The 10751-nt window shown below is 48.3% G+C and overlaps 1 protein-coding gene across 1 annotated transcript in view; it reads left to right on the top strand.

The window, feature by feature from the left end:
• DRG2 (developmentally regulated GTP binding protein 2) overlaps window positions 1-9442 on the top strand; it is a 10603-nt gene extending 1161 nt beyond the window's left edge. Inside the window, exons 2-13 of the mRNA XM_009635857.2 lie at window positions 811-971; window positions 1405-1494; window positions 2698-2758; window positions 3723-3813; window positions 4212-4284; window positions 4438-4528; window positions 4724-4821; window positions 5943-6019; window positions 6450-6538; window positions 7470-7528; window positions 7950-8003; window positions 8088-9442. Coding sequence (XP_009634152.1) covers window positions 811-971; window positions 1405-1494; window positions 2698-2758; window positions 3723-3813; window positions 4212-4284; window positions 4438-4528; window positions 4724-4821; window positions 5943-6019; window positions 6450-6538; window positions 7470-7528; window positions 7950-8003; window positions 8088-8174 — 1031 coding nt within the window. The 3' untranslated portion in view covers window positions 8175-9442. The remainder of the gene's footprint in view (window positions 1-810; window positions 972-1404; window positions 1495-2697; window positions 2759-3722; window positions 3814-4211; window positions 4285-4437; window positions 4529-4723; window positions 4822-5942; window positions 6020-6449; window positions 6539-7469; window positions 7529-7949; window positions 8004-8087) is intronic.
• Window positions 9443-10751: the final 1309 nt, after the last annotated feature.

Raw genomic sequence — 10751 nt, 5'->3', positions numbered from 1 at the left:
TGGGGGTGGAGGGGTCTGGGGGTCCCCTTTCCGGCAGCCCGCCCCGGCCAAGCACCCCTAGTGCTGCTGGCGCAGGGGGCCCAGGGCTGTCTGCTGTGGGGTCCCTGAGTGGGTGCTTAAAAAAGGGACTGGGGAGCAGAACCCCCCCCCGGGTTCTGCCGGAGTAGGTGCCGAATACCTCGTTGCTTCTGGAGGCTTTAGGCTGCAGTAAATAATGGAAAGGAAAATCAGTAAATCCCGTAATCTCCTGGGTTTCTTGCCCTTCCCCCTTAAAAAGGGAGCTTCTACAGAAACAACTGCCTTCTCTTTATTTTTCTGTATCGCGTGGAAATTCAAGTGTTTTGCTAAAAATAAGTCAGTAAAGTACTTTCACGCATGCAAGCTCCAAGTTTAAGACGTGTCTTTAAAACTTGACAAGAGCAGGGGACAAAGATCCTGCGTTTTTGGAGTGCTGAATGTGACCGTGTGTGAGGAGGGGCCTTGGCCCAGGAGCGGCTGTTCCTCCTGTGATCTCCTCTTCCTTAACTGCCTCCCTTCATTCCTGTGCCTGCTCTCCCTCTGGTTTGCTCCTTTTACTCGGGCAGTTTTTGGCTGCTTATCTACCTCAAGTCAGATTTTCTGTGCAGGTTACTCGAAGGTTTGCTCTCAACGCCCGGTATTTCAAAAGGTTACAGCACAGCTCGTGTGTGTGGCAGCAGTTAAGACGTTGACTAAGATCCATAGCGTTTCTTTTTTAGGAAGGTTCTTATTTCTAGAAGTGAATTATCAGCAACTTTCTCTCAACCAATTGTTGCGTTTGTGTTGTTCCAGCCACTGAGTACCACCTCGGCCTGCTGAAGGCAAAGCTTGCAAAATACAGAGCTCAATTGCTAGAACCCTCCAAATCCTCGGCCGCTAAAGGAGAAGGCTTCGATGTGATGAAATCTGGAGATGCCCGGGTGGCACTGATCGGTTTTCCTTCTGTGGGTAAGGTCAGTGAGTGTCTACATTAACCACGTGGCGTGTGTGTTCCCAGGTTTGTGGTTAGCAGTGGCTGTGAAGCAGGTAGCCATCTTCTCTTCATCCTTCACCTTCTTGCCGTGACTTAACAGAAAATTACTGTTTGCCGAGAGCTGGAAGTTAGAGCTAGGGGAAACGCTCCTTCATCTTGTGTGCAGTGCCCTGCAGTAACAGCCTGAAACTTGGTCTTGCCTGAAACCGCTGAGAAAATAAGTCACAGTGCAGGATTGACCTTCATGCAGTGAAAGCGCTGGCTGTCCCATCGCTGCTTTAGTCCCTGTGCCTGGAACAGCTACCGCACGGCTTCTAAAAGCTGAGGAACACTTTGGTGTTGCTTGTTTTGCTGAACATTTACCGGTGCTTTCATTTGTCTGTGTCTAGTGATGCTGATCTCTTGCATTTCAGTCCACGTTTTTGAGTTTAATGACCTCAACTGCCAGCGAAGCTGCGTCTTACGAGTTCACAACCCTGACGTGTATCCCAGGAGTCATAGAAGTAAGTCAGATTCTCCTCCCTTCAGCACAGTAGTGGTGGTAAGAAACCCAGGCGTGTAAATGTGTCTGTCTGCACCGGTTACACTTGTGCTGCCACTAAGAAGCAGTGATGTCCAAAGGTCTCTGCTGACTTCTGCTTTAAACTTGAGGAGGTCTTAGAGTGCTTGCGGTATCAGGTCTCCTGCAACCTGCAGTGCTGATTTAGCACTTCCCTAGGCTACATAACTCCTCAGGATTGACTGCCTGAGCGGGGTTTCGTACGCTGCCGTTCGACTGACCAGAGCAATACGGCAATTCTCAGCTGAATTTTTTATAACCACTATTGGCGCCATTGACCAGATGGCTGGAAACCTTGACAGATTTGTTGTTAATGAAGCTTTAAAAGAGGCAATCTGTACTGTGATCAATTTGGAAAGAAAATACAACTACTCCTGTCCTTGAGGAGTTTTATTAGTGGTGGCCTAAGCATCCATCAGTAAAGCAAATGATAAAGGGCATCAAACTGAAAAGTGTCCAAGAGTAATGAGGAAACTTGGGTCAGAATTGAAAGCGGAGTTAAATAATGAAAGTAACCGTGTTGGTGTTAAAAGGAACACAAATACTGTAATGCATCCAAACGCAGCCTTGAGCTCCAGGCAGTCACTAAAGCCGTTGCCGAGGACTTCACTGCAACAATAGCTTGAAAGCTAATGCCCCGTAGACCTGTTGAATGAAACTCTCCCGTTGTTTCCTGGTACTGCAAAACCTGAGGCACATCTGAATAGTTCTGATCCATCTCGGTAAGAGATGGTGGCGCTTTCTTGTTACGGTGCTTTTTCATTAAACCAAGAAAGTAAGGTGTGTTTGGTTTTCGGTTTGGTTTTTGTTTTTTTTTTCTTCCCGTTTCACCAACTCAGGATAACGCTGCTCTTGTACTGTGCTGTTTACCTGATGCTTTGTCAAACTGCAATCATGTGATGCTTTAGGAGGTCAGGACCTAACGTATTGCAGTATGTGGTGTTGAAGGCAGCTTCATAGGAAACACTCTGGAGGTTCCCTCGACAAAACAGCCCTAAGCTTTGCGCAGAGCTGTCCTGCTCTGTTGGGTTCATTCAGTTCCGCTCTCTGCAGGCTTTGGACTCCAAGCGCATGCTTGGGGCTTTCGAGGCAGCTTGGGTACCCTGCACAAGGCTTTCAACTTCACATCCTTCTGTTTCCTTTTCAGTATAAAGGAGCCAATATTCAGCTGCTGGACCTGCCCGGAATCATCGAAGGGGCGGCACAAGGTTGGCTGATCTCTGTGATCATGTAAAGTAGGGATTCACCCTCAATACCGTACCTGGGTGTCTTGGATGTTAGCAGGTTTCCTGGGCCAATAGTTCCCACATTGGCTTTCCAAATTTTAGAGTCCTTGATCTTATGTGAGGCACGATTCTTATCCCTGAGCCCACGTAATATTCTATATGTAGCAGAAAGACGGTTTTCTGGAGGTGGGAGCCAAAGCAAGCCAGTCACTTCTCATCTTCTTGCGTGAGTGTTATCTTGCTCATCTGTTTTCTGGTACAGAGGAAATCTAAAGAAAGATGCTAGAGAGGCGGAGGGGGAAATTACAGCTAAACAGTAACCTCTCTTGACTAATTTCCTGAGTCCCTGCCAGTCCTCCCATGACTCCTGATTCTGGGAAGAGGCTTTGTCTTTCTGCTTCGTCCTTGTCCTGATTGGCTGGTCATGTCGGCAGATGCCTTAGGAAACTTGGGAAAATCTCCTAATGGTCTGTTTTTGGAGGAGCATGACCTGGTTAATAAGGTCTCTCTCCTTTTTGACTAGAAAGTCTATGTAACCTCTCTGCACAGAGGCCCTGGGCCCACATCCCTGTTCTGGGGAAGCTGTGTCTGCTGCCCAGAGCTGCTGCCGTTGCACAGGTCGGGGGATGTCTGTCCTGCTGGCAGAGATGTCTGTTCCACCCGTGCAGTTGTGCTCAGATAGCTTTACACCCACTAGTTCCTGTAACCTGTGGTAGAGGAGCAGCAGCAAAGAGAATTTGTTAGGGCTTGTACTAGACCGAGGACAGTAGGGATGGACCAGATACGCTCCCTCAGAGCAACCCCCAGCAGCTGACTGCAGCCAGGACAGCACTGCGGGATCTCTTTCCTTGCTTTTAAGCAGCTGTGCAGGGCAGGAGCCCCAGTCTGTTGCAGAACTCGTAGCCGGTTTCTCTCCCTGATGTATGGCCATCTCCTCTCTTCCCAGGGAAGGGCAGAGGTCGGCAGGTGATAGCTGTGGCCAGGACAGCGGACGTCGTTATTATGATGCTGGATGCCACGAAGGGTGAAGTGCAGCGGTGAGCGTGTAATTCTGGATGTGGGGTGGTGGGCCAGGTTCAGGGGTTCCCACACACCCAGAAAACATGCCAGCTCCCTGAAGCCTTGTGTCCTGTGCATGTTGGGGAACCGCTACTTGAGCTATTGGGTGTGAGGTGGAAGTTGTACTCCATTAGAAAGGTGCTAGTTAACTGGCTTGGGCTTCTCAGCTGAAGGGTCATTCCTACACGGTGGCTGATCAGAGGCGAGGATATCAACCTAGATTTCCACCACAGACTGTCCTGCATTAGCTGTGGTTTTTAGGTTGTAATGAAAGCTTATGACAAGGCTGTATCCATGTGATAGTCAAAAAGGAAAGGTATGTGTGTCACCCGACTGCGCTCAGCCTCACAGGTACTAATGCATGGTGTCCCTGCAGGGCCTTGCTGGAGAAAGAACTGGAATCTGTGGGAATCCGGCTGAACAAAAGCAAACCAAATATCTACTTCAAGGTGAGGTTTCCCGGGCTGCAGCAAGCACAGCTTGTGTCTGGCTGCCTACTCAAAGCTGAGGTCACTGTGTCCTGCCCCTTGTGTTGGACACACAGAGGGGGGTGTGTGTATTTTTGCAAGCTGTTCTTAAGTTGCTTTATTGCCTCCCTGCAGCCGAAGAAGGGTGGAGGTATCTCCTTCAACTCAACTGTCACATTGACCCAGTGCTCTGAGAAGTTGGTGCAGCTCATCCTTCATGAATATAGTATCCTTTCCTAAAACAGGAGACCCTTAAGCCATCAGCAGCTCATGAGTCAAGTGGTACCTGCTGTGGAGCAGCCTTGCTGTGTCTTTGGTGCTTGCTGGGTTGACAACAGACTTTCACAAGCAAGCTCAACCTGTTGGCGCTCAGCAGTGCGTAGATGTGTTGGGATTTGGGCCTTGACAATGTTCACCTCAGAAATCTTCAACGCTGAGGTCCTCTTCAGAGAGGATTGTTCCCCCGATGAGTTCATTGACGTGATTGTAGGCAACAGGGTCTACATGCCGTGCCTCTACGTGAGTATCTGGGAAACAGCCTGCCTTCTGCCGCGCTGAGCATCTCCATTCCTTGCTGAAGGAATGTTGTGGTTTAACCCGGCAGGCAGCTGAACACCACACAGCTGCTCGCTCACTCCGCCACAGTGGGATGGGGGAGAGAATCAGGGGGAAAAAAAAAGATAAAGGCAGTTTAATAAAACAGCAGAGGAAAAGAATAACAATAACAACAATAATGGTAAGAGAATATACAGAATACACAAAACAAGTGATGCACCATGCAATTGCTCACCACCCGCTGCCCATCCCGTCCCCAAGCAGCAATCGCTCTCCCTCCGGCCAGCTCCCCCTGAGCATGACATCATATGGTCTGGAATAGCCCTGGGGCTGGTTGGGGTCAGCTGTGCCCCCTCCCAGCTCCTTGTGCCCCTGGCAGAGCAGGGGAAGCTGAAAAAGTCCTTGACCAGTGTGAGCACTACTTAGCAACAACTGAACCATGGGTGTGTTATCAACATTCTTTGAGTACTAAATCCAAAACACAGCACTATGCCAGCCGAAACCAGGGCAGGGAAACACTGGATCTTCCTGGTTCCTAAAGCAGTAATGATTTGGGGTTTAAGAGGTGGAAAGCACAGCTCAACAGGGAGTTTTTGATAAGCTTTATGTGTTGCAGCTGTACTCTGCATGTGTTCCCTGTGCCCTCTTGTGGCTGGCTGCCGTGGAGCAGCACGAGCTGCGTGTCCTGGTGGTGTGGGGTTTGCTCCCACGGTGCCGAGCCTTCGGTTCTTGTCCTGCAAGCTCTGCGCTTGGGTTTTCACCACTGGTCCCTTGTGCCAGAGGTCACTTAACGGCAGCTCTGTTTGGTAGCGACTGGATCTATAGTGAAATAAAATATACTGGAGAACATGTTGCAAAGTCATCCCAAAGGGAGAATTTTGAAAGGCCTAAACTTGCATTTAGGCTTCTGAATTTTGATGACTTGTTTTGCTATGAACGTTGGCTTGTCCTCTGGCTGGCAGGATCCGAGTTTCTGTTTCAGATGCTAGAATCACCTTTTTACACCTACATGTACACGTCTGTCTTCCTTGCAGTGTTGCTGAATTGACTTCCTAAAAGGTTGTGTTGTTTTTCCTTTGACTTAGGTTTATAACAAAATCGACCAGATCTCTATGGAGGAAGTGGATCGTCTCGCTCGGAGACCCCACAGTGTTGTAATCAGGTAGGAGCCTGTCACTCTGCCTGATGCGCTGGCCCAGATGGTGTGGTGGTTCATTTCATGCCCCTTTCTCCAGCTTCTCCCAGGGCTGCCTGCAGCTGCTGGGGTGAGGAGCAGAGCCGCTGTGCAGCTTTTTCCAGGCTTCCTTCCCCTGGAGAGGCAGGCTGCTCGGCTTCTCCACACTGTCTGCAGGCCAGAGTAAGCCAGTCTAGCTTGTTTCCTTAGAAGTGCTGGGGCTTCTGTAACTGACTGGGGCTTTGCCGCTTCAAAGCTGCTTGCCCTTCTGAAAGCCCTGTTTATTTCACCTTGTGTTTTTTCTTTACTGGCCTCATTAAAGACTTTTGCCCTTGTTCCCTAGCGCTTTAACAAGATGTTTCACCTTGGTCTTCTGGATCTCTAAATCACAACAGCAGTAAACACTGGTGTTTTGCAGCTGCGGTATGAAACTGAACCTGGACTACTTGCTGGAGAAGCTCTGGGAATACCTGGCACTTACCTGCATCTACACCAAGAAACGAGGACGTAAGTGACCATTAGCTGAACAGAAGTTTTGAAAGGCACAAAGGGCTGCTGCTCATCAAAGGCAGATGGGCTGCTTGGATGCCTGGCTGTCAGCGATCTCTTGTGTCTTGGAAATGCTGCAATTACGCTTTCCCTAACCAGCTTTCAGCTCTTGGGAAATGCTTTCTCTTCCATCCAATCCAGCCATGCGTGTATCCCACCACTGCCCTCCTATTCTCTCTGCACTTAGAAGAGCTGAATCTTCATAAGACTTTGCACAATGATACAAGGAAAGAAAGTTTGCAGCTTTCTTCCTTATTATGTACACTCTATGATGAGCTGTTCAGCCCATCGCTACCCAGAAGAGGTCTCCTGTTCCTGCTGTGAGAGGTTTGGTGATTCCCATGCCAGGCTCCTGAGGCTCAGGAGTGCCTTTGATCCTCCTTTTGTTTTACAATTTGCTTACAGCCTCTCCTGGGGATGAAGGCACGTCTGTAACTCGTTCCTGTTTGGTTGTGAACAGCTGTGACTGAACTTGGGTGGATGTGAGGAGGTTAAGGAAATTTCTGGGAGCTTGTTAAGCTATGGAATCTTGAGGATTTTAAAGAAAACTGCAGAGTGGTTTGGTTTACTTGAGCAGGTCTGTTTTGACTTGAGTAGTTTTGTTTGTCCTAAGTCAAGTATTCGGAATGGAGTTGGAGCAGGTGAGTTGTGAGGAAGCTGTTGACTGTGTGACATGGGTAACCATACTTGTGGGTACTGTAGAGGGCACAGAACTGATTTGATGCTTTCACCTACCTGGGTACCTGCTCTGTCTGGGAGTTGGCAAGTGTAATGGGAGGAGGAATTTGGGAGCAGTAAGCACAAGGCAATGTGAGATAGTGTCAGCCTGTTAGACACACTTGATGGAAATCCAATGCTTTTTTCTCTCCCCTCTCCTGCTTCTCCACAGAGAGACCAGACTTTACAGATGCCATTATTCTACGGAAAGGGGCCTCTGTGGAGCATGTGGTAATTTCTCTGCATCTTTTATGTTTTTTCCTTGTCTGTAGGAGGCAGGTTTCTCTTGGAGCCTGGTATGATTTGTGCTTCATAAAGCTTGGGATACGTCAGTGTTTAGTTGGGCTTCTTTCGTTACCTTGACTGATTCTATTGGCCTCAGGTTTCTTTCCTAGCTGCTATGAAAGGTTAAAAAAAAATAAATTACTTAATGCAGTCCAGTGAGAAAGCACATGGAAGCAGTGGAATGGGGCTTTGTGTGGACTGGTGATTCCTGTGTGACTGTTCTGTATTCTTTCAAGTGCTGTTAACTGGCTCCTAAAGTCACTGTTGTAATTTCTGACGTAGACCTGAGTTGCTTTTAGTTCCTTTGCAAGTTGTTTGCACAGTAGTGTCACTGTACTGCCTCACATGCTGTCTGTCTGTCTTGCAGTGCCATCGAATTCACAGATCATTAGCCAGCCAGTTCAAATATGCCTTGGTGTGGGTAAGTGTTTAACAGCGAATGAAATTCCAGTCCTCGGCTGTCTCTGGTCTTCTCCTAACCCTTCTCCCCACTTTTGCTTTAAAGGGGACAAGCACAAAGTACAGCCCTCAAAGAGTGGGTTTAACCCATATGATGGAGCATGAAGATGTCATTCAGATCGTAAAGAAGTAACCCTCTTTGCTGGTGCCTGGCTTTGTCTTTAATTACTAGAATTGGAACTGACCACATAAAAGCAAAACAAAACAAAACAAAAAAAAAAGGAAAGAAAAGAAAAAGAAAAAGGAGACGTGATCTACAGCCAAGAAAGCTTCCGTGAAGCTCCTTCTCTTGGAGGAAGGCAGAAAATGAGGCTACTGTACTTGCAGGTGGGGATGGGGAAGATGGGTTTCCATCTTGCAGCATTTCAGGCAAAGTAATGTTTCTTGTAAAAGGAGCCAGTTCTTCTAGGACACAGTCCCCACAGCCAGCAATCTCCTGCCCCTAGCAGGATTTGCGCACGGATCCATGTGTTAACCTACCCACAGCTTGCTTAACCAGTGGGAAGCTTATGGGTTTGTGTGGACAAATCTGGCCCTGTGCTTTGGGACAGGGAAGCCAGGGCTGAGAGAACGTTGCTGATGTTTTGCTGCTTATCCATTCACTTAATTTAAGCATTGATCTGAAACAGAAACAAAGTTCTCCCTCCCCTGCTCACTGGACGTGTTGTCTCTGCAGCTTTCATCATTGGAGACTTCAGTCTCTGCATCCGAGACAACCCCCGGTGAATTTGCAATGGTCCCACCTCAGTTAACATTAAAATGTCACACTCTGTGCCTCTCCTTAGCTCTGCAGTAGGGTTTGTAGGACATCCTGGTCCAACTGGTACTGAGAGAGATGAGAAATGAAGCTTTGTTAAGGAATGATTATTAACCTGGCCAAACTGCAGCAGGGTACGATCAAAGAGCCATAGACTGCAGTGAGGATACACGTCGGGCATATCGCTCGTCGAGGAGCTCTCTTGGGATTTTGCTCCTTTGCTCTTGTCCTGCCCGTTAGTCCCCAGGAACGCTCCTGGGGATCTCCTTTCTCAAGCGTGCCCCTGAATTCCAGTAACAGCTCTTTGAGCTCACAGTACCGTCCCATGCCATGGGTTTTACCCCAGCCCTATTAAAACATTGTTGCTTGTCTGGATATTTTTCATCAGAAATCTGGGATTTTTCTATTCATGCTTTTTCATTGAATACTGATGCTAAACAATTCAGAGTGCCTGATAGAGAACAGCTCTTTCCTTCTGGGATCAAGAGTTGCCAATAGCTTTTATTTTCTTTCATTGAAAAAGGGTTCGGTCTGATGTGGATGCTTAACTGTGAGGACAGGTCTGATGGCAAACTTGTCTGAGCAGGGTTCCTTCCCTCTCCTCTGTGCTCCTCCCCACCCCTCACAAACCGATCGAGCAGAAATGGAAGGATTATTTTATTTGAGAAAATAAAAGTTGCTATTTCATGTGAACTGTAGGTGTCTGCCTGCAGCGGGTAGACGGTTTGGTGTGTTCTCTAACTCTTTTTTTTTTTTTACCTTTGGCCACCTGAGAAATCCCTCTTGCTGTTGCAGGAGGCTGTAGGGGGGAGTAGATTGTGAAGCGGCTGCAAGAGGGCTCTGAGGCTGGAGGGGACAGGATGAGGTGTGATGGGAGATAAGTAGGTATTAGGCACAATACCCAAGCTAAGAAGGTGACTTTGAACTCTGTAAGTTCCCTTCCCTGTTCCTGGCTTTGTTCACAGCTGGAGCGCAGAGCAAATCCCGACCGCGGTGGCAGCTAGCGGAGAATGAGCTCCAAATTAGCCGCATTATGCCTGAGCTGGCTGTGGAAAGCAGGCATTTCTCTGTGTGATTCGGGTGGGATGCCGTTCCAGCACATTAACTTGCCCTTTACGTTTCCTGTGAAGGTTGCACAGGCAGAGCTGCCCGCACAAAGAGTTCTTTTGGTTTCATTTTGTCCCTGAGTTTCTGACTTTTCACTCCAAATCCAGGAGCCTGCCAAGCCCCGGCACGTGACCGGGCAGCCAGGACTGCTGACTGGCTTCTCCCCGAGGCCAGGTCGCATGTGGAGTTGGGGCCAATGCTTGGTCGATGCTTGCGTGAGGCTGAAATGCACGGTATTCCCTGGTAAAACATGTCCTTGGTTAGTTAGTGCCTACCTCTCAGTGTGTTCGGGTTTCAAATTGATTGGTCTAGCGTGCCATCGTTAAAAACCCCGCTGTCTAATTAGCCTTACTCTTCATTTAGGAAATTGGGCATTTTATCCTGTTCAGAATGAACTGATACGTGATTAAATTTGGAATGGGAATGAAGACAGTTAAGCCAGAAGCAGCTAACTTCTTTTTTCTTTCAGTGAGAGTAGCTTTTTTGCAAGCAAGTTCATAGCTGTGTTTGAAAACGCATGCATTTAATTGCAGCGTTCGTTCTTCCAGACGGCTTCCCTAATTGTTCTGCACTAACGTTAAAAGCTGCAAACGTTGCAGTTCAGTGCAAGAGCAGGTTTGCTTGAAGATATCTCCAAATCCTGAGAAAGCCAGGTCCTAAGGGCAGGGCGGAAATCTACTGCAGCTTTAGGATTGTACCGGAGCTTCCTGAGATTTGTGGAATTGGTCAGGCCCCTCGTTAGCTCTGAGGGGGGAGTTAGCGAAGGGACATGTGCTCAGGGCTTCCTTGCTGAGCGTTTTTGGAAGAAAGGCTTCCTTCTGTCTGGGAGGATGGGGGAAAGTTGCG

Source organism: Egretta garzetta, unplaced genomic scaffold (genome assembly GCF_000687185.1).
Source record: "Egretta garzetta isolate BGI_Z169 unplaced genomic scaffold, ASM68718v1 scaffold263, whole genome shotgun sequence".
In the NCBI taxonomy this organism is placed as follows: domain Eukaryota; kingdom Metazoa; phylum Chordata; class Aves; order Pelecaniformes; family Ardeidae; genus Egretta; species Egretta garzetta.
This window is presented reverse-complemented; position numbering and strand designations above follow the sequence as displayed.